General features: G+C 45.7%; 1 protein-coding gene across 1 annotated transcript in view; it reads left to right on the plus strand.

Moving 5' to 3' along the window:
* LOC115082393 (FERM domain-containing protein 4A-like) overlaps window positions 1-24375 on the plus strand; it is a gene marked incomplete at its 3' end in the record, with an annotated part of 104574 nt that overhangs the window by 56576 nt on the left and 23623 nt on the right. Inside the window, exons 4-5 of the mRNA XM_029586612.1 lie at window positions 17096-17188; window positions 23438-23522. Of these exons, the coding sequence (XP_029442472.1) occupies window positions 17096-17188; window positions 23438-23522 (178 nt within the window). The remainder of the gene's footprint in view (window positions 1-17095; window positions 17189-23437; window positions 23523-24375) is intronic.

Raw genomic sequence — 24375 nt, forward strand, 5'->3', positions numbered from 1 at the left:
GTGCAAGGCATGTTTGGGGCTTTTTTTTTTTTTTTTTGGTCGCAGTACTTCCTGCGTTCTGGTGCACCCTGGGGCTCCCCTCACCCTCCTTCCGTCTGTACCCTAGCTGTGAATCCGTCCAGGGTGTACGCATCCCTTCTTTAGTGCGGTTCCCATCCCGTGCAAAGCTGCTCGCGTGGAGGAAATCTCCGAGAGGCGAGCTCGGCCGGAGAGAAACCCCTGGCCCAGCTGTTCAGGATCTGACCTCATCGTGTCCCAGGTGTGCACTTCGGTGCTGCCCTCAGGCTTGCCCACATCGTGGACTCACCGGCTTATGTGCTGTTTTATAACTTTTATCCCAAGTTGCACAAAACTGGGGGCTGCCTACGGGCTCCCTGTAGAACCAGATGGTGCAGAGCCGCAGACCTCGAGTCACCACCTGGCTTCAGGTTCCTGGGTTTAGCCCATTGCATGCAGGGACCTGTAGTTCTCATTTCCTGCCTGCTTCCCTAAGAAAAGTAAGAGCCCAGGTGCCCGCATCGCACCTCGTGCTCACTCCCTGGGCTCTCCCCATTCTGGGCGGGGGGCGCTGAGCTGGATGGACCCTGGGGGCGTTTCTGCTCTGTTTATCTTTAAGGACATTCTCAGCCCTGAGCTTCCTCGAGTTCCTGTTCAGCTGTCCGTGCTGTGTTTGTTGTTGGTTTTTGTTTTTTTTTACTTGACTTGATTATCCGCCTTTTGTTAACCCTCACAGTGGATTACAATGCAATAAAAAAAAACCCCATACAAATTCTGCAAATGTAAGCCAGCCGAGCCTCCACCCCATCCCCCATACAGCCAGCCTTATGGGTGTAACCGTTTACAATGGTCAGGATTCAAAGGCCGGTTCAGAGACCACTGGAGATGTTTCCTCTGTGTGAATATCGTGGGAAAGCGGATTCTACGGGAGTGTATCAGTGTGTGATGCCTGAACAGGGCAGTGATGTAGATCTTTTCTTCACCTGTCCATGCTGTATTCATGCTTTGTGTATCAGTGTGATGCCTGCATGTGGCTTTCATTTAGATCTTCTCTTCACCTGTCCATGCTGTATTCATGCTTTACATTTGTCAGTGTGACCCCTGCATGGGGCTCTGATGAAGCTCCACTCTTCAGCTATCCATGCTGTATTCATGCTTTACGTGTATCAGTGTGATGCCTGCATCGGGCTCTGATGAAGCTCCACTCTTCAGCTGTCTGTGCTGTATTCATGCTTTACATTTGTCAGTGCGAAAACTGCATTGAGCTCTGATGAAGATCTGCTCTTCAGCTGTCCATGCTGTATTCATGCTTTATGTGTATCAGTGTGATGCCTGCATGGGGCTCTGATGAAGATCTTCTCTTCACCTATCCATACTGTATTCAAGCTTTACGTATATAAGAACATAAGAAAATGCCATACTGGGTCAGACCAAGGGTCCATCAAGCCCAGCATCCTGTTTCCAACAGTGGCCAATCCAGGCCATAAGAACCTGGCAAGTACCCAAAAACTAAGTCTATTCCATGTAACCATTGCTAATGGCAGTGGCAGTGTGATCCCTGCAAGAGGCTCTGATGAAGCTCTGCTATTCAGCTATCCGTGCTGTATTCGTGCTTTACGTGTATCAGTGTGATGCCTGCATGGGGCTCTGATGAGGATCTGCTCTTCAGCTGTCCATGCTGTATTCATGCTTTATGTGTATCAATGTAATGCCTGCATGGGGCTCTGATGAAGCTCCACTCTTCAGCTGTCCATGCTGTATTCAGGCTTTACATTTGTCAGTGTGAAAACTGCATTTAGCTATGATGAAGATCTCCTCCTCGGCTGTCCATGCTGTATTCATGCTTTATGTATATCGGTGTGGCCCCTGCAAGAGGCTCTGATGAAGCTCCCCTATTCAGCTATCCGTGCTGTATTCATGCTTTATGTGTATCAGTGTGATGCCTGCATGGGACTTTGGTGAAGATCTGCTCTTCAGCTCTCTATGCTGTATTCATGCTTTATGTGTATCATTGTGACCCCTGCAAGGGTCTCTGATGAATCTACGCGCTTCAGCTGTCCATGCTGTATTCAGGCTTTATGTGTATCAGTGTGACCCCTGCATGGGGCTCTAATGAAGCTCCACTCTTCAGCTATCCGTATTGTATTCATGCTTTATGTGTATCAGTGTGATGCCTGCATGAGGCTCTGATGAAGATCTGCTCTTCAGCTGTCCATGCTGTATTCATGCTTTATGTGTATCAGTGTGACCCCTGCAAGGGGCTCTGATGAAGCTCCACTCTTCAGCTGTCCATGCTGTATTCAGGCTTTACGTATATCAGTGTGACCTGTGCATGAGGCACTGATGAAGCTCTGCTCTTCAGCTGTCCATGCTATATTCAGGCTTTACGTATATCATGTGGCTTTCATTTAGATCTTCTCTTCACCTGTCCATGCTGTATTCATGCTTTACGTGTATCAGTGTGATGCCTGCATGGGGCTCTGATGAAGCTCCACTCTTCAGCTGTCCATGCAGTATTCATGCTTTACATTTGTCAGTGTGAAAACTGCATGGAGCTCTGATGAAGCTCTGCTCTTCAGCTGTCCCATGCTGTATGCAGGCTTTACGTATATCAGTGTGATGCATGCATGGGACTTTGGGTGAAGATTTGCTTTTCTGTTGTCCATGCTGTATTCATGCTTTATATGTGTCATTGTGACACCTGCATGGGGCTCTGTTAAAGCTCCACTCTTCAGCTGTCCATGCAGTATTCATGCTTTACATTTGTCAGTGTGAAAACTGCATGGAGCTCTGATGAAGCTCTGACTCTTCAGCTGTCCATGCTGTATGCAGGCTTTACGTATATCAGTGTGATGCATGCATGGGACTTTGGGTGAAGATTTGCTTTTCTGTTGTCCATGCTGTATTCATGCTTTATATGTGTCATTGTGACACCTGCATGGGGCTCTGTTAAAGCTCCACTCTTCAGCTGTCCATGCTGTAGTCAGGCTTTACTTATATCAGTGTGACTCATGCATGAGGCTCTGATGAAGCTCGTTATTCAGCTATCCGTGCTGTATTCAGGCCTTACGTATATCAGTGTGATGCCTGCATGGGGCTCTGATGAAGCTCCGCTCTTCAGCTATCCGTGCTGTATTCAGGCTTTACGTGTATCCAGTGTGATGCCTGCACGGGGCTCTGAGGGAAGCTCCACTCTTCAGCTGTCCATGCTGTATTCATGTTGTATGTGTATTAGTGTGACAGTCTGCATGGGACTTTGGTGAAGATTTGTTTTTCAGTTGTCTGTGCTGTTTTCATGCTGTTTTGTCTGACATGGGCTCTGGTAAGGATTAGGCTTTTGAAAAATGTTGATCCCTGATCTGCTGGCTTGTGAAATTATTTGAAAACCTTTTTGCGCCCAAAATGATTTTGCAGGAATGATGTACCTTTAGGGTTGTATGGTGGTTCTTTTCTTTCGGCTGGATATCTGTAGAGTCGTTGAGCTCCGGGGTCTAAGGACGCCGCAGCACCATTGTCAAACAGCTGCTGCGCTGCCGGTGGGGCAGCCCAACGTAGCATTCAGGAGCCGAGGATCCTCACGTTAGAAGTGAAATGTACCAGGCAGTTCATTTACACTTCCTGGGTGCTGAGGTCACCTTCTACTGTGCGCAGGATCTGGATCTAAATCCCAGTCAATCACACTTTGGTGCCTTGGAAGAGACGGGAGGCCGCCCAGCCTCCCTGTGCTGTCTCTCCCGTGCGGTCGCCTGCTTGCAGCGCCGCGCCCAAGTCACCAGGCAGGCAGCGGCGGTGGATGCGTCTCCATCCGCGGCGGGCGTTCTCCGGTAGTGCAGCTGGCGGCATGTGACGCAGCTCTTCCATCCGACGTGCCAAGGACAATACCGCCTGTACAGCACGAAACTGCTGTCTCCCGGCGCTGGGTGACCGCTTTCCTGTAGGCCTGCTTAAGGTCTGATGCGGAATAGGAGGTCTGGAAACAATCAGGTTAACATTACCACCGGCTATTTTGTATTCTGCAACTGGAAAGCAACAGCTGCAGTGCTACATGATGATGCAGACACCGCTGCGCTATAGCCAGGAATGTGCATTTCATTTGCAACGACTTAAACAACATTAACAGCAATACAAAATGGTAGGAAAAAAGCAAGAAACTGTATGTTTTCCTTCTGTTGATTTTAGTGCACACTGTTTGCACATTATTCTGCTTTTATGTTCTGCTTTTGGGCACTTCACAGGGGGCTACACTCAGGTACTGTAGGTATTTCCCTATACGAGTGGGTTTATAATGTAAGTTTGTACCTGAGGCAGCGGAGGGTAAAGCGACCTGCCCAGGGTCACAAGGAGTGACAGCGGGATTTGAACGCTGGTTTCCCTGGGTCACAGCCCACGGCTTTAACCCCTGAATAGTGCACTCTATTTTGTAAACCTAAAAAAATGAAAACAAATTGGGGGAAAAAACTTAAATGACATAGAAATGAGCCCCCAAATGGCGCGAGACGAAATTGTTTGGCCTGCGTACCCTTAACAATAACACGCGTGCTCATGTGATATGAATGTGCTTGTAACCCAGGGGTTCTCCACCTTTTTTCGGCCGGGACACACCTGACAGATGGGACACGCTGAGGCTTCCCATTGGCCCGCGGGGGCTGGAAAAATGGAGAAGGGAAGTACAAGCGGGGCAGTGGGACACCGGGAGGCGCGACACACTGCTTGAGAAGCGCTGCTATAACCTATCACTTCCCCTCTCTCTCTCTCTCTCTGGCTCTGAGTTTTTCTCTTTGGACTTTCAAATCTCTTTTAAACTGTTGCCAGAAAAATCTTTTCAAATGAGGATCTGTCAGATGTCCACAGGCTGTGCAAATTCCAGTGGCTCCTCAATCTTCAAGGCCTTGGCTCTTCCAACCCTGCCCTATAGACCAGCCAAGCACATCACATGTACCTTACCCCAAGGAGATGTATTGATTTATCAAGTTGTTCCTGCTGTTACACTGATAACTTGCACAGATTCCCAGCACTACCCCTCAACCCCGTAAATCAACTGTACCTCAAAAGTACACAAGACTTACCACACTGGGTCAGACCCAGGTCCATCAAGCCCAGCATCCTGTTTCCAACAGTGGCCAATCCAGGCCACTAAGTAACCTGGCAGGATCCCAAGGGACAGAGAGAATCCAGGCTGCTTATCCCAAGAATAAGCAGGGAATTTCTGCAATTCCACCTTAATAATGGTTTATGGACTTTTCCTCCAGGAACCTGTCCAAACCTTTTTTGAATCCAGCTACACTAACACCTTTCACCAATTCCTCTGGCAACAAATTCCAGAACTTAATTATGCGTTGAGTAAAAAAATTATTTTCTCTTATTAGTTTTAAATATATTACTTAGTAACTTCATTGTGTGTCCCCTGGTCTGTGTACTTTTTCAAAGAGTAAACAACTGATTAACGTTTACTTGTTCCATTCCACTCATTATTTTATAGAGCTCTATCATATCTCCCCTCAGCCGTCTCTTCTCCAGGCTGAAGAGTCCTAACCTCTTTAGCCTTTCTTCATATAGGAATTGTTCCATCCCCTTTATCATCTTGGTCGCCCTTCTCTGTATCTTTTCTAATTCTGCTATATCTTTCTGAGATGTGGTGACCAGAACTGCACACAGTACTCAAGATAAGGTCGCACCATGGAGTCATACAGAGGACATTAGGATATTCTCTGTTTATTCTCCATTCCTTTCCTAATAATCCCCAGCATTCTGTTTGTGTATGATATAGGAAACACAAGATGAAGGATGCACCATGTAGTGATACAGAGGCAGTATGATATTAGCTCGTTTTATTCTCCATTCTGTTCCTAATAATCCCCAGCATTCTGTTTGTGTATGATATATGAACACAAAGATGAGGATGGCACCATGGAGTGGATACAGAGGCATTATGTATATTCTCTGTTTTATTCTCCATTCCTTTCCTAATAATTCCCCAGCATTCTGTTTGTGTAATGATATAGGAACACAAGATGAGGATGCACCATGGAGTGATACAGAGGCCATTAGGATATTCTCGGTTATATTCCTCCCATTCCTTCCTAATAATCCCCAGCATGCTGTTTGTGTATGAATATATGAACACAAGATGAGGATGCACCATGTGAGTGTAATACAGAGACATTATTGATATTCCTCTGTTTATTCTCCATTCCTTTCCTAATATCCCCAGCAATTCTGGTTGTGTATGATATATGAACACAAGATGAGGATGCACCATGGAGTGATACAGAGGCAATTATGATATTCCTCTGTTTTATTCTCCATTCCTTTCCTAATAATCCCCAGCATTCTGTTTGTGTATGATATATGAACACAAGATGAGGATGCACCATGAAGTGATACAGAGGCATTATGATATTCTCTGTTTTATTCTCCTTTCCTTTCCATAATAATCCCCAGCATTCTGTTTGTGTATGATATATGAACACAAGATGAGGATGCACACCATGGAGTGATACAGAGACATTATGATATTCTGTTTTATTCTCCATTCCTTTCCTAATATCCCCAGCATTCTGTTTGTGTATGATATATGAACACAAGATGAGGATGCACCATGGAGTGATACAGAGGCATTATGATATTCTCTGTTTTAATTCTCCATTCCTTCCTAATAATCCCAGCATTCTGTTTGTGTATGATATATGAACACAAGATGAGGAATGCACCATGGAGTGATACAGAGGCATTATGATATTCTCTGTTTTATCCTCCATTCCTTTCCTAATAATCCCCAGCATTCTGTTTGTGTATGATATATGAACACAAGATGAGGATGCACCATGGAGTGATACAGAGGCATTATGATATTCTCTGTTTTATTCTCCATTCCTTTCCTAATAATCCCCAGCATTCTGTTTGTGTATGATATATGAACACAAGATGAGGATGCACCATGGAGTGATACAGAGGCATTATGATATTCTCTGTTTTATTCTCCATTCCTTTCCTAATAATCCCCAGCATTCTGTTTGTGTATGATATATGACACAAGATGAGGTGCACCATGGAGTGATACAGAGGCATTATGATATTCTCTGTTTTATTCTCCATTCCTTTCCTAATAATCCCCAGCATTCTGTTTGTGTATGATATATGAACACAAGATGAGGTGCACCATGGAGTGATATAGAGATTATGATATTCTCTGTTTTATTCTCCATTCCTTCCTAATAATCCCCAGCATTCTGTTTGTGTATGATATATGTAACACAAGATGAGGATGCACCATGGAGTGATACAGAGGCATTATGATATTCTCTGTTTTATTCTCCATTCCTTCCTAATAATCCCCAGCATTCTGTTTGTGTATGATATATGAACACAAGATGAGGATGCACCATGGAGTGATACAGAGGCATTATGATATTCTCTGTTTTATTCTCCATTCCTTTCCTAATAATCCCCAGCATTCTGTTTGTGTATGATATATGAACACAAGATGAGGATGCACCAGTAGTGATACAGAGGCATTATGATATTCTCTGTTTTATTCTCCATTCCTTTCCTAATAATCCCCAGCATTCTGTTTGTGTATGATATATGAACACAAGATGAGGATGCAACCATGGAGTGATACAGAGGCATTATGATATTCTCTGTTTTATTCTCCATTCCTTTCCTAATAATCCCCAGCATTCTGTTTGTGTATGATATATGAACACAAGATGAGGATGCACCATGGGTGATACGAGGCATTATGATATTCTCTGTTTTATTCTCCATTCCTTTCCTAATAATCCCCGCATTCTGTTTTGTGTATGATATATGAACACAATGAGGTGCACCATGGAATGATACAGAGACATTATGATATTCTCTGTTTTATTCTCCATTCCTTTCCTAAATCCCCAGCATTCTGTTTGTGTATGATATATGAACACAAGATGAGGATGCACCATGGAGTGATACAGAGACATTATGATATTCTCTGTTTTATTCTCCATTCCTTCCTAATAATCCCCAGCATTCTGTTTGTGTATGATATATGAACACAAGATGAGGATGCACCATGGAGTGATACAGAGACATTATGATATTTCTGTTTTTATTCTCCATCCTTTCCTAATATCCCCAGCATTCTGTTTGTGTATGATATATGAACACAAGATGAGGATGCACCATGGAGTGATACAGAGACAATTATGATATTCTCTGTTTTTATTCTCCATTCCTTTCCTAATAATCCCCAGCATTCTGTTTGTGTATGATATATGAACACAAGATGAGGTGCACCATGGAGTGATACAGAGGCATTATGATATTCTCTGTTTTATTCTCCATTCCTTTCCTAAAATCCCCAGCATTCTGTTTGTGTATGATATATGTACACAGATGAGGTCGCACCATGGAGTGATACAGAGGCATTATGATATTCTCTGTTTTATTCTCCATTCCTTTCCTAATAATCCCCAGCATTCTGTTTGTGTATGATATATGACACAAGATGAGGTATGCACCATGGAGTGATGACAGAGGCATTATGATATTCTCTGTTTTATTCTCCATTTCCTTTCCTAAAATCCCCAGCATTCTGTTTCTGTATGATATATGAACACAAGATGAGGTCAGCACCATGGAGTGATACAGAGACATTATGATATTCTCTGTTTATTCTCCTGTTCCTTTCCTAATAATCCCCAGCATTCTGTTTGTGTATGATATATGAACACAAGATGAGGATGCACCATGGAGTGATACAGAGACATTATGATATTCTCTGTTTTATTCCTCCATTCCTTTCCTAATAATCCCCAGGCATTCTGTTTGTGTATGATATGAACACAAGATGAGGATGCACCATGGAGCGATACAGAGGCATTATGATATTCCTCTGTTTTATTCTCCATTCCTTTCCTAATAATCCCCAGCATTCTGTTGTGTATGATATATGAACACAAAGATGAGGATGCACCATGGAGTGATACAGAGGCATTATGATATTCTCTCTGTTTTATTTCTCCATTCCTTTCCTAATAATCCCCAGCATTCTGTTTGTGTATGATATATGAACACAAGATGAGGATGCACCAGGAGTGATACAGAGACATTATGATATTCTCTGTTTTATTCTCCATTCCTTTCCTAATAATCCCCAGCATTCTGTTTGTGTATGATATATGAACACAAGATGAGGATCGCACCATGGAGTGATACAGAGGCATTATGATATTCTATGTTTTATTCTCCATTCCTTTCCTAATAATCCTCCAGCTTCTGTGTGTGTATGATATATGTAACACAAGATGAGGATGCACCATGGACGATGATACAGAGGCATTATGATATCTCTGTTTTATTCTCCATTCCTTTCCCTAATAAGCCCCAGCATTCTGTTTGTGTATGATATATGAACACAAGATGAGGATGCACCATGGAGTGATACTAGGACATTATGATATTCTCTGTTTTATTCTCCATTCCTTCCTAATAATCCCCAGCATTCTGTTTGTGTATGATATATGAACACAAGATGAGGTCTGCAACCATGGAGTGATACAGAGGACATTATATGATATTCTCTGTTTTATTCTCCATCCTTTCCTAATAATCCCCAGCATTCTGTTTGTGTATGATATATGAACACAAGATGAGGATGCACCATGGAGTGATACAGAGGCATTATGATATTCTCTGTTTTATTCTCCATTCCTTTCCTAATAATCCCCAGCATTCTGTTTGTGTATGATATATGAACACAAGATGAGGATGCACCATGGAGTGATACAGAGACATTATGATATTCTCTGTTTTATTCTCCATTCCTTTCCTAATAATCCCCAGCATTCTGTTTGTGTATATATGACACAAGATGAGGATGCCCCATGGAGTGATACAGAGGCATTATGATATTCTCTGTTTTATTCTCCATTCCTTTCCTAATAATCCCCAGCATTCTGTTTGTGTATGATATATGAACACAAGATGAGGATGCACCATGGACTGATACAGAGGCACATTATGATATCTCTGTTTTATTCTCCATTCCTTTCCTAATAATCCCCAGCATTCTGTTGTGTATGATATATGAACACAAGATGAGGATGCACCATGGAGTGATACAGAGGCATTATGATATTCTCTGTTTTATTCTCCATTCCTTCCTAATAATCCCCAGCATTCTGTTTGTGTATGATATATGAACACAGATGAGATGCACCATGGAGTGATACAGAGGCATTATGATATTCTCTGTTTTATTCTCCATTCCTATCCTAATAATCCCCAGCATTCTGTTTGTGTATGATATATGAACACAAGATGAGGATGCACCATGGAGTGATACAGAGGCATTATGATATTCTCTGTTTTATTCTCCATTCCTTCCTAATAATCCCCAGCATTCTGTTTGTGTATGATATATGAACACAAGATGAGGATGCACCATGGAGTGATACAGAGGCATTATGATATTCTCTGTTTTATTCTCCATTCCTTTCCTAATAATCCCCAGCATTCTGTTTGTGTATGATATATGAACACAAGATGAGGATGCACCATGGAGTGATACAGAGGCATTATGATATTCTCTGTTTTATTCTCCATTCCTTTCCTAATAATCCCCAGCATTCTGTTTGTGTATGATATATGAACACAAGATGAGGATGCACCATGGAGTGATACAGAGGCATTATGATATTCTCTGTTTTATTCTCCATTCCTTTCCTAATAATCCCCAGCATTCTGTTTGTGTATGATATATGAACACAAGATGAGGATGCACCATGGAGTGATACAGAGGCATTATGTATTCTCTGTTTTATTCTCCATTCCTTTCCTAATAATCCCCCGCATTCTGTTTGTGTATGATATATGAACACAAGATGAGGATGCACACCATGGAGTGATACAGAGGCATTATGATATTCTCTGTTTTATTCTCCATTCCTTTCCTAATAATCCCCAGCATTCTGTTTGTGTATGATATATGAACACAAGATGAGGATGCACCATGGAGTGATACAGAGGCATTATGATATTCTCTGTTTTATTCTCCATTCCTTTCCTAATAATCCCAGCATTCTGTTTGTGTATGATATATGAACACAAGATGAGGATGCACCATGGAGTGATACAGAGGCATTATGATATTCTCTGTTTATTCTCCATTCCTTTCCTAATAATCCCCAGCATTCTGTTTGTGTATGATATATGAACACAAGATGAGGATGCACCATGGAGTGATACAGAGGCATTATGATATTCTCTGTTTTATATTCTCCATTCCTTTCCTAATAATCCCCAGCATTCTGTTTGTGTATGATATATGAACACAAGATGAGGATGCACCATGGAGTGATACAGAGGCATTATGATATTCTCTGTTTTATTCTCCATTCCTTTCCTAATAATCCCCAGCATTCTGTTTGTGTATGATATATGAACACAAGATGAGGATGCACCATGGAGTGATACAGAGCATTATGATATTCTCTGTTTTATTCTCCATTTCCTTTCCTAATAATCCCCAGCATTCTGTTTGTGTATGATATATGAACACAAGATGAGGATGCACCATGGAGTGATACAGAGGCATTATGATATTCTCGGTTTTATGCTCCATTCCTTTCCTAATAATCCCCAGCATTCTGTTGTGGGTAGGGGATATATGAAACACAAGATGAAGTTCGCAGCATGGAGTGATCAAGGCATTATGATATTCTGTTTTATTCTCCATTCCTTTCCTAATAATCCCGGGCATTCCTGTTTGTGTATGATATATGAACACAAGATGAGGATGCAACCATGGAGTGATACAGAGGCATTATGATATTCTCTGGTTTATTCTCCATTCCTTTCCTGAGAATCCCTAGCATTCTGTTTGTGTAGATATATGAACACAAGATGAAGGATGCACCAGGGAGTGATACAGAGGCATTATGATATTCTCTGTTTTTATTCTCCATTCCTTTCCTGAGAATCCCTAGCATTCTGTTTGTGTAGGATATATGAACACAAGATGAGGGATGCACCATGGAGTGATACAGAGCATTAGGATATTCTATGTTTTATTCTCCATTCCTTTCCTAATAATCCCAGCATTCTGTGTGTGTATGATATATGAACACAAGATGAGGATGCACCATGGAGTGATACAGAGGCATTATGATATTCTCAGTTTTATTCTCCATTCCTTTCCTAATAATCCCCAGCATTCTGTGTGTGTATGATATATGAACACAAGATGAGGATGCACCATGGAGTGATACAGAGGCATTATGATATTCTCTGTTTTATTCTCCATTCCTTTCCTAATAATCCCCAGCATTCTGTTTGTGTATGATATATGAACCCAAGATGAGGATGCACCATGGAGTGATACAGAGGCATTATGATATTCTCTGTTTTATTCTCCATTCCTTTCCTAATAATCCCCAGCATTCTGTTTGTGTATGATATATGAACACAAGATGAGGATGCACCATGGAGTGATACAGAGGCATTATGATATTCTCTGTTTTATTCTCCATTCCTTTCCTAATAATCCCCAGCATTCTGTTTGTGTATGATATATGAACAAGATGAGGACACCATGGAGTGATACAGAGGCATTATGAGATTCTCTGTTTTATTCTCATTCAAATTCCTAATAATCCCCAGCATTCTGTTTGTGTAATGATAGATGACACAAGATGAAGGAATGCACCGATGGAGTGATACAGAGATCATTAGGAATATTCTCTGTTTATATTTCTCCATTCCTTTCCTAATAATCCCTGGCATTCTGTTTGTGTATGATATATGAACACAAGATGAAGGATGCACCATGGAGTGGATACAGAGACATTATGATATTCTCTGTTTATTCTCCATTCCTTTCCTAATAATCCCCAGCATTCTGTTTGTGTATGATATATGAACACAAAGATGAGGGAATGCACCATGGAGTGATACAGAGACATTAGGATATTCTCTGTTTATTCTCCATTCCTTTCCTAATAATCCCCTGGCATTCTGTTTGTGTATGATATATGAACACAAGATGAGGATGCACCCATGGAGTGATACAGAGGCATTAGATATTCTCTGTTTATTCTCCATTCCTTTCCTAATAATCCCATGCATTCTCTGTGTGTATGATATATGAACACAAGATAAGGATGCACCATGGAGGATACAGAGGCATTATGATATTCTCTGTTTTATTCTCCATTCCTTTCCTAATAATCCCCAGCATTCTGTTTGTGTATGATATATGAACACAAGATGAGGTTGCACCATGGAGAGATACAGAGACATTATGATATTCTCTGTTTTATTCTCCATTCCTTTCCTAATAATCCCCAGCATTCTGTTTGTGTATGATATATGAACACAAGATGAGGATAGCACCATGGAGTGATACAGAGACATTATGATATTCTCTGTTTATTCTCCATTCCTTTCCTAATAATCCCCAGCATCCTGTTTGTGTATGATATATGAACACAAGATGAGGATGCACCATGGAGTGATACAGAGACATTATGATATTCTCTGTTTAATTCTCCATTCCTTTCCTAATAATCCCCAGCATTCTGTTTGTATATGATATATGAACCCAAGATGAGGTATGCACCATGGAGTGATACAGAGGCATTATGATATTCTCTGTTTTATTCTCCATTCCTTTCCTAATAAATCCCAGCATTCTGTTTGTGTATGATATATGAAACACAAGATGAGGATGCACCATGGAGTGATACAGAGACATTATGATATTCTCTGTTTATTCTCCATTGCTTTCCTAATAATCCCCAGCATTCTGTTTGTGTATGATATATGAACACAAGATGAGGATGCACCATGGAGTGATACAGAGACATTATGATATTCTCTGTTTATTCTCCATTCCTTTCCTAATAATCCCCAGCATTCTGTTTGTGTATGATATATGAGCACAAGATGAGGTCGCACCATGGAGTGATTACAGAGGCATTATGATATTCTCTGTTTTATTCTCCATTCCTTTCCTAATAATCCCAGCATTCTGTTTGTGTATGATATATGAACACAAGATGAGGTCGCACCATGGAGTGATACAGAGGCATTATGATAGTCTCTGTTTTATTCTCCATTGCTTTCCTATATAATCCCCAGCATTCTGTTTGTGTATGATATATGAACACAAGATGAGGATGCGCCATGGAGTGATACAGAGACATTATGATATTCTCTGTTTTATTCTCCATTCCTTTCCTAATAATCCCCAGCATTCTGTTTGTGTATGATATATTGAACACAAGATGAGGTCGCACCATGGAGTGATACAGAGGCATTATGATATTCTCTGTTTTATTCTCCATTGCTTTCCTAATAATCCCCAGCATTCTGTTTGTGTATGATATATGAACACAAGATGAGGATGCACCATGGAGTGATACAGAGGCATTATGATATTCTCTGTTTTATTCTCCATTCCTTTCCTAATAATCCCCAGCATTCTGTTTGTGTATGATATATGAACACAAGATGAGGTTGCACCATGGAGTGATACAGAGGCATTATGATATTCTCTGTTTTATTCTCCATTCCTTTCCTAATAATCCCCAGCATTCTGTTTGTGCATGATATATGAACACAAGATGATGATGCACCATGGAGTGATACAGAGGCATTATGATATTTTCTGTTTTATTCTCCATTCCTTTCCTAATAATCCCCAGCATTCTGTTTGTGTATGATATATGAACACAAGATGAGGTCGCACCATGGAGTGATACAGAGACATTATGATATTCTCTGTTTTATTCTCCATTCCTATCCTAATAATCCCCAGCATTCTGTTTGTGTATGATATATGAACACAAGATGAGGTCGCACCATGGAGTGATACAGAGGCATTATGATATTCTCTGTTTTATTCTCCATTCCTTTCCTAATAATCCCCAGCATTCTGTTTGTGTATGATATATGAACACAAGATGAGGATGCACCATGGAGTGATACAGAGGCATTATGATATTCTCTGTTTTATTCTCCATTCCTTTCCTAATAATCCCCAGCATTCTGTTTGTGTATGATATATGTACACAAGATGAGGATGCACCATGGAGTGATACAGAGGACATTATGATATTCTCTGTTTATTCTCCATTCCTTCCTAATAATCCCCAGCATTCTGTTTGTGTATGATATATGAACACAAGATGAGGATGCACCATGGAGTGATACAGAGGCATTATGATATTCTCTGTTTTATTCTCCATTCCTTTCCTAATAATCCCCAGCATTCTGTTTGTGTATGATATATGAACACAAGATGAGGATGCACCATGGAGTGATACAGAGACATTATGATATTCTCTGTTTTATTCTCCATTCTTTCCTAATAATCCCCAGCATCCTATTTGCTTTCTGGCTGCTGCTGCCGCACACTGAGCGGAGGATTTCAACGTATTATCAGCGATGACTCCTGGATCATTTTCCTGAGTGGCGACTCCTCATGTGGAACCTTGCATTTTGAAGCTATAAATTTGGGTTTCTCTTCCCTAAGTGCATCAATTTGCCCTTGTCCACATTAAATTTCATTTGCCATTTGTATACCCAGTCTCCCAGTTCTGCAATGTCCTCTTGCAATTTCTCACAATCCTCTTGTGATGTAACAACTTTCAATAACTTTGTGTCTTTGGCAAATGTGATCACCTCACTTGTTGTTCCCATTTCCAGGTCATTTATAAATATATTAAAAAGCATGGGTCCCAGAACAGATCCCTGGGGCTCTCCAGTGTTCACCTTTCTCCATTGGGAAATGTACTGTTTAGCCTTACTATTTACTAATATTTGCTCTTTAGCCTTACTCTTTGTTTTAATCAGTTCCCAGTCGAGAGCAGGACACTGCCCCTCTGTTGTAACCTGTCTGACCTGTATCCCCATTGCAAACCACTGCCAGCGGCCTCTCACCTGACCTGGCTGCCCAGATAGAAAAGGTAGAAGAGAACTGTAAATGAAATAAATGGAGGAGGGATGTACCTGCGACCGGTCTGGGGGTGACATCGCTGGGTTGGCTTCAGGTCAAGCGCGCATCCTCGTTCCCTGCGGCCTGCAGACCGAACTTTCAGGTCAGAGGTGATCACCCAGCAGTGCCTTCCTTCATTCCGCTTTCCCGTGCTCCGAAGGGGATTACGTTCAGGTGCTCTCGGTATTTCCGTGTCCCCGGGGGGGGGGCACGTGGGAGATTGGGGAGGACGTGCGTTGCTGGTGCGATCGTCCTTGGCATCTTGTGCTGGGGGGAGGGAGGGGGCACGCTGTCAGCTTGACCGGTCCTTTGGGTCAGCTGAACCGAAATGTCTCTTTAAAGGTGGTTTCTGCTCTCGCTGGGTCAAAATAATCACAACTGCGCAAACTCTGCCCCACAGTCCGTGGCTCGGGTTCTGAGTTTCTTGGAATCTGTTTCCTGTTTGCTGTGATCCTGACACATGGGAGGGGAAGCAGGCACCGGTGAAATGATTTCTGCCTTTCACTTATTTGCACGCTCAGATGTTTCTGCTGGTGGTGTTACAAAGTGTGGCAGTGGTAAATGTGCCTGTGATCGGGCAGTGCAGAGGATGTTGCACTACAGATATCAGGATAGCCTTGATACCGAGCTGTGCTTGCTGACGGACCAGGCCGCTGGCCACCTATCTGTCCATTTGGAACCGGTGCTCGGTTGCAGACAAGGCCTTTCCTGTATCTGTTTGTCCTTCTGCAGGTACCGATTGCAGATTTAGACACAAGAGAATTCCAGTTCACAACCGAGCACTAGAAAATTGGATCCTAGATGTGATTAAGACCAGCAACTCCTAGTTGAAAAGCTACAGTTATTTCAGTCCAAAAAAAGCCCGAATTAACCCAACCAGTCACTTTATAACCACTTTCCAGCGATAAACCTGGTTTTTCCCTGCCGGAGGATGCGGATTCTAATCCCCCCACCTCAGGCAGACAAATGCAGCTAGCGAGTGTCAGATCGCATTCACCTCTGCACCGTGACTGCAGATTTCGGCAAAGAGTGCTGGCGTCCAGCGGTTTGCAGCAGAGAACCAGAAGCAAAATCCAAACTAACTGCTCTCTCTCTCTCTCTCTCTCTTTTTTCCAACAGCGGTCACCTGAATTGGCTCCAGCTGGACCGGAGGGTGCTAGAACATGACTTCCCCAAAAAGTCTGGCCCCATCGTTTTATATTTTTGTGTCAGGTAGGTAACAGCTGCTCGGCCTTCGGCTTTGAGGGCGGGGGGAGGGTTTCAGCTTTCTTTTAATGCATTTCTCCGGCTGCTCGCCGGCCGTTGATGGGACGCAGCCCTTCCTCCCCGCCAGGGTTTTGCATTTCATTTACGCCTCCAGCTTAGCAAGAGAGCGAATCCCTCCTCTCGTGCTCTCCTTACCAAGAAAGGTTTGGCCTCGCGTGACTCTGCGCTTTGTCTGCATTTACTGGAAGGGGGGGACCCCGGGATCCCCCTGCTCTCCAGAAGCTGAGATCTTCTCCTCCTTGACTGAAACAGGCTCAGCTTTCAGGAAGTGCCGCTCTATTTATTTATTTTTTTTGAAGAGTTGTATATTGAAAGACGAGGAGAAGGCCATGTGTTCCCTGGGGAGGGTAGAGCAGGCCAGGCCCCTGGGTTTGCTGTGTCAGCAGAGCTCCTTTCACCTGCCCGCGTCCCGGCCAGCCCCAGTCGCGCCACTGAGCGCTCCCTGCCCCTTGCTGTCCTCTCCTGCACTGTGCCCGGGTATCGGGACAGAGAGTCAGGGCCGCAGACCTGTTGCGAGCAGCCCGGGGGTGGGATTTCATCTCCTCGCCACCTCCAGAGGGCGGGTGCAGCTCTGCCTGGAGCGGATCCAGGGCCTCTGTTCCTGCTGCCCAGCGAGCGTCAGGGAGACTGTGGCGCTATGGGAAGCAGGATGGCTGAAGGACCCTGCAGCAGGTGTAGCGTAAGGGAACCCCCCCACCCCCTTCCCTGTCCTGGCTTACAGGGGCTGCTACGGGGAAGTGAGTACGCCACAGAGTAATTATTATTTACATAATGTGCTGTGGGGCCGCAGGAATCCTTGGAGGGCGTCTGCATGTCAGACAGGCTCTCTGTCCTGTGGCAAGCGGGACCCTGGGGTGTAGGGGTCCTAGAGCGATGTGCGGACGTTGGAAAGGGATTCCCCGCCTTCCCGTGTGCAGCAGGAAGGTCCATGGCAGGGGCGGCCTCTTCCAGGCCCGGTGGCATCGCTTTCTTTCCACCCCCCCCCTCCTCAGTGACCCTGGTGTAGTCCCTGAATTTTGCATCGCACTCTCTCTCTCCTCGGACGTTCGGCTTTTTAATTCTTGCTCGTGTCTTGTGCGTTCGCAGGCAGTGTCGGGACCCCCGGTACAGCGCGGGTGTAATGACAGCGAGGATGCCCCCCTTTGACAAGCTAATTCCGCTAGAATAAGTATTTAATAGAAATCCCCGCGGTGCTGTGCCCGCCTCCGCCACTGCAGTCCTGCTCATCACTTTACTGAGCGCTGACGCAGAGGGGGAGGAAACGTTTAGTAAGCAGAGCCCCTGGTTGGTGGGTGCGGAGAAGACGAATACGTTGAGCTTCAGGTAAATGCTCAGACGGGCTGATCACAGGGAAAAGATAAAATTACTTCTCGTCGCGTCTGGCACTGCCCTGATTGGCTCCCAAGAATTCACTTGGGCATCTAAATGCCGGTCCTTTCCTTTTCCCAGTCGCAGTGGGATGGCGGGGGAGAAGGCCAGGACCGGGTTAGCTGACCAGCTCGACTGCCATAATTCAGAGGTCCATAGGTCCCCTCTTTTGGCAGTAAATCCTTCCACAAGGCCCCACCCTGCTGCAATCTCGATAGAGTCCCCTGGATCCGTCTTCAGTGCCTGTGAACTGGGCCCGGGCGCCTCCGAGCTTGGGTTACCCGCTCCCCGCCCCGTCTGCCGCTGAGCATCCTACAGGAGGGGACATTCGCGGTCCTGCGCAGGGGGGGTGTCATTTTCTTCTGTGTGAAGTGTCCGGCCTTGTGTAGATCTGTCGCTGTGTATGTCTTTACTTAACTTGATTATTCACGGGACGATGTACAGGACCTCCCTGCAGACTGCTAAAGCAGGTTGGGAAGTACCCGTTTTAGGGCTCCAGAAATGTTGAAATGGTGCAGCTGGTGCGGCCCGAGGCGACCTCTCAAATACTCATTAAGCACCTTCCCGCTACTCCCTCCTTGTTAATTAGGCTGTGTAAGGGGAGGAGCGCTCCTGTCTTCAGCCGCGCTTTTTGGCTGAGTCTCTGCAGGGACCACTTGCTCTTTAACTACTGGCATTGAAAGGCTTCAGCACCCAGTGCTCTACCCAAAATGTTCTGGTCCAAGAGGGCCGACTTTCACGCTGCTAAAGGCTTCAGCATCAGAACAGGCAGCGGAGTGAAATTACAGATTAAGGGCCTGAACCTGAACTCTGAGGACGTCCCTGGCAAGGAGGTTGAAGCTTGCAGTTTCTCTGTGACTTCCTGCTAAATCCCATTAGCACTAAATCCAGCAGAATTAAACGGATCTTTTTAATCCTGCTTTTCCTTTGTTTAGCAGGATTTGTCAGGAGATGGACTTAATGCCTTGCAGGAATAAAAGTGACAGCATCACAGAAAGTGTGAGAGGCAGGGCGCAATGTGCTTCGAGTTTCACCACACACTCAGGGAGCACGTTTCACCATTTCCATGCATTCACTAAGTGTGAGAGGCAGGGCGCAATGCGCTCCGAGTTTCACCACACACTCAGGGAGCACGTTTCACCATTTCCATGCATTCACTAAGTGTGAGAGGCAGGGCGTGATGCGCTCCGAGCTTCACCACACACTCAGGGAGCACGTTTCACCATTTCCATGCATTCACTAAGTGTGAGAGGCAGGGCGTGATGCTCTCCGAGTTTCACCACACACTCAGGGAGCACGTTTCACCATTTCCATGCATTCACTAAGTGTGAGAGGCAGGGCGTGATGCTCTCCGAGCTTCACCACACACTCAGGGAGCACGTTTCACCATTTCCATGCATTCACTAAGTGTGAGAGGCATGGCGTGATGCGCTCCGAGTTTCACCACACACTCAGGGAGCACGTTTCACCATTTCCATGCATTCACTAGTGAAAAGCGTACACCTTTCTCTTTTCACTGGCAGGAAGTGTACCCATGTCTCCGTTAGCTGGTGGACAGTGTGTCCGTGGTTCTCTGTTCACTGGCGGATAGCATGCATGTGTCTTCACTGCGTGTCACCATTCACTGGTTGAAAGCATACACGTGTCTCTGTTCACTGGCAGGAAGTGTGCACGTGGCTGTCTTCACTGGTGGAAAGCGTACACGTGTCTCTGTTCACTGGTGGGAAGCATTAATGTCTCTCTGTTCACTGGCGGGAAGCGTGCGTGTCTCTGTTCACTGGCTGGAAGCGTGCTGGAGTATCTGTTTACTGGCTGGAAGCATACGTGTCTCTTTGTTTACTGGTGGGAAGCGTGCGTGTCTCTCACTGGTGAGAAGCGTGCTGGTGTATGTGTTCACTGGCTGGAAGCGTGCGTGTCTCTTTTTCACTGGTGAGATGTGTGCTGGTGTATGTGTTCACTGGCTGGAAGCGTGCGTGTCTCTCTTTCACTGGTGAGAAGCGTGCTGGTGTATGTGTTCACTGGCTGGAAGCGTGCGTGTCTCTCTTTCACTGGCGAGAAGCATGCTGGTGTATCTGTTCACTGGTGGGGAAGCATGCGTCTCTCTCTGTTCACTAGCTGGAAGCGTGCTAGTCTCTCTGTTCACTGGCGGGAAGCGTGCGTGTCTCTCTTCACTGGTGGGAAGCGTTCATGTCTCTCTGTTCACTGTCTGGAAGCATGCGTGTCTCTCTTTCACTGGTGAGAAGCATGCTGGTGTATCTGTTCACTGGTGGGAAGCGTGCGTGTCTCTCTGTTCACTGGTGCGAAGCGTGTTTGTCTCTCTCTTTCACTGGTGGGAAGCGTGCTTGTCTCTCTCTTTCACTGGTGGGAAGCGTGCGTGTCTCTCTCTTTCACTGGCGGGAAGTATGCTGGTGTATCTGTTCACTGGCGGAAAAAGTGCGTGTCTCTCTATTCACTGGTTGGAAGCATGCCTGTGTGTTTGTTAACTGGTGGTAAGAGAATCTCTTTGTCTCCGTTCACTGGCGGAAAGCGTGTGTGTCTCTCTGTTCACTGGCGGGAAGCGTTTGTGTCTCTCTGTTCACTGGCGGGAAGCGTGCGTTTCTCTCTGTTCAGTGGCTGGAAGCATGCTGGTGTATCTGTTCACTGGTGGGAAGCGTGCGTGTCTCTCTGTTCACTGGCGGGAAGCGTGCGTGTCTCTTTCACTGGTGAGAAGCATGTTGGTGTATCTGTTCACTGGCGGGAAGCGTGCGTGTCTCTTTCACTGGTGAGAAGCATGCTGGTGTATCTGTTCATTGGCTGGAAGCGTGCGTGTATCTCTCTTTCACTGGTGGGAAGCGTGCGTGTCTCTCTGTTCACTGGTGAGAAGCGTGTGTGTCTCTCTTTCACTGGTGAGAAGCATGTTGGTGTATCTGTTCACTGGCGGGAAGCGTACGTGTCTCTCTGTTCACTGGCGGGAAGCGTGCGTGTCTCTCTGTTCACTGGTGAGAAGCATGTTGGTGTATCTGTTCACTGGCGGGAAGCGTACGTGTCTCTCTGTTCACTGGCGGGAAGCGTGCGTGTCTCTCTGTTCACTGGTGGGAAGCGTGCTGGTGTATCTGTTCACTGGCGGGAAGCGTACGTGTCTCTCTGTTCACTGGCAGGAAGCGTGCGTGTCTCTCTGTTCACTGGTGGGAAGCGTGCTGGTGTATCTGTTCACTGGCGGGAAGCGTAGGCATTTATCCCACTTCGCCAGGCTGCACTAAGCTGACACAGCTGTAGCAGGCAGCTCCTGCCCTAGCCATTCAGAGGAGCCCGGTGTTTCTTTGCTTCTGCTCCTGCTAAGGTTTCTGTTATCCTCTGATGCTGGTGAACAAAAGGCATTGGAAGTGCCACACTGCCCTCTAGTGTTCCCATGTGCAGATACAGGCACAATCTAAGAACAGAGGAGAAGTGAGGCAGCAGCAGCAGCACATTTGCTGGCCGAGCGAGCGCTCTTTCTCTTAAAGCAGCAGCTCCGTCTGCAACGAGTGATGGAAGAATGCCGTGCACCCCTTTCAGATTGTCTTTTCTCCTTAAGTTTGGCATGCTTGGCCTGCTTGTCTGACTTGCATGGACAGTAAGCTCTATGGAGCAGGGACATGTGTACATGTACAGCGTTGCACACTTCTAGTGCTGCAGTAGAATGGTGACAGATAGTGTCAGAGGTCAGGAAGTGCCCATGGCTCAGCTCCTCTATGAGGGCTGAGCCCAGGACCCTCAGCGAGCCTAGAAAATTGCAGAGAAGGGAAAGTGCTTACCATGGTGGCTCCACGTTTTGGGGTTCGTAAGGTGACCCACAGTCGGGGCCCTCGCATATTCCACATCCAGCGTGGCCGCCCTGGGAGGGTCACCGAGGGACTGTCAGTGGGGGGAGGGTGAGCTGGAGATGTGAGCAGCAGGGCATAGGAGAGGAGGAGAGGTCGGCCCTGATGGTCGGGAGGGGGGGGCAGGGTATCTCCTCCACTCCGCTGCCCACCTGCCCATCTCTGTCCCTGTCACCTGAGACTGAGCCTTCAGAGCCTGGAAATGAGGTTTGCAGGAAAGGCTTCGGAGTGACGTCCGTGTGTCTCGGCACAGCGAGACAGAAACGCCTCTAGTAGCGCTGCCAAAGTTTTATTCCATTTCTTGCGTGGAATTGTGGCCCGGCTTAAAATCCAGATTTGAAGTCCATGGGTGAAACCGGTCGTTGGCCCTGGTAAGGAAGGCTGCAGTGCATGGCAGCCCGGTGCCCTCTAAACCGAACCATTTATTGCAGCCGCCGGCCGTCCGCCTCCTAATCCGACTCCCCTACCACGCACCCTCGTTAACATCACCCGCGCATTTCACCGTTTCCCCAGGGACCTGCAGAAATCCTACCCAGGTCTGACACAGGGGAACTGGTGACGTCGTGCCGCACGCCGAGACCGTTTCTGGTGGGCAGGAAGGTTGGGGACGGAAGAATTAGGGGGAAACGAGAGGGAAGAGGCAGGCTCGTTCCACGTACAGAGTCCAGGTCATTAGCGTTCAGGGCCTCCAGCCTTAACTCAGCCGCCACGAGGGCCTCCCAGGTTATTACCTTGCAGAGCAGGAATCGTTAGGTAACGCTGTGTGCAGTGGGTGCTATTAATGGTGCCCTGCGAGAGCTTCTTAGGATGGGAAGAGCAAGCTTGCCGGCGATTCTGACATTGGGATCATGCCGGGGCCCGCTCACTCCGGGCCTCATCCGCAGCTACGATGGATGCGCGGCCGCTGAGGAGACGTCCCGGCACCCGTCTGTGGCCTTTCTCTGTGCTGTAATTAGTATTTGCATTTGTGACTCTGTCTCTCTTGCAGATTCTACATAGAAAGCATTTCTTACTTGAAGGACAACGCCACCATAGAGCTCTTTTTCCTGAACGCAAAGTCCTGCATTTACAAGGTAAGCGCAGTGTCCGTGTGAACTCCTCGGGGGGAGGGGGGGATGTGTGTGGGAGCAGCGAGTGCCGTGCTGAGTGTTTCCTCCGAGGTGTCAGAGCTGCCGGTTCCAGGCCTCTCCACGCCGTCCATGCTGCCTTGGCCTCCGTGACTGGATCTGAGCAGCAGTGCGGGGGGGATAAATCCCATGCAGTAGCAGCCCTAACCCTCCCACCCTCTCTCCTCCAGCTGTGCAGATACTGCACTAATGCAGAGCTTCCCAGCCTGTCCTGGCAGCCCATGACCAAGATGCAGCACAGAAATTTGCATCCACTGAGTCTCCATGATATGCAAACTTGTCTCATGCATATTCATTCTGGATATCCTGAAAACCCAACTGGTTGGGGGGAGGGGGGGATCCCCAGGACAAGTTTGGTGAGCCCTCTACTAATGTATGCAACACATGAACACAGCACGGATAGCTGAAGGAGATGTGTATAAACAACCCCATCAAGGCATGACAATAATGCATGCAACACATGAACACAGCACGGATAGCTGAAAGAGATGTGTATAAACAGAACCCCAACGAGGCTTGACACTAATACATGCAACACATGAACACAGCACGGATAGCTGAAGGAGATGTGTATAAACAGAACCCCATCAAGGCATGACACTAATATATGTAACACATGAATACAGCATGGATAGCTGAAGGAGATGTGTATAAACAGAACCCCATCAAGGCATGACACTAATATATGTAAACAATATTCAAAACGAAAGGTATCACCAGTATGTATTTTATCATTCAACACTATATGCAAAAGCCCCAATATATATGTAGGCCCCTTACTTACAGAGTCTGTATAGTC

This window comes from Rhinatrema bivittatum, unplaced genomic scaffold (assembly GCF_901001135.1).
Source record: "Rhinatrema bivittatum unplaced genomic scaffold, aRhiBiv1.1, whole genome shotgun sequence".
Lineage (NCBI taxonomy): Eukaryota > Metazoa > Chordata > Amphibia > Gymnophiona > Rhinatrematidae > Rhinatrema > Rhinatrema bivittatum.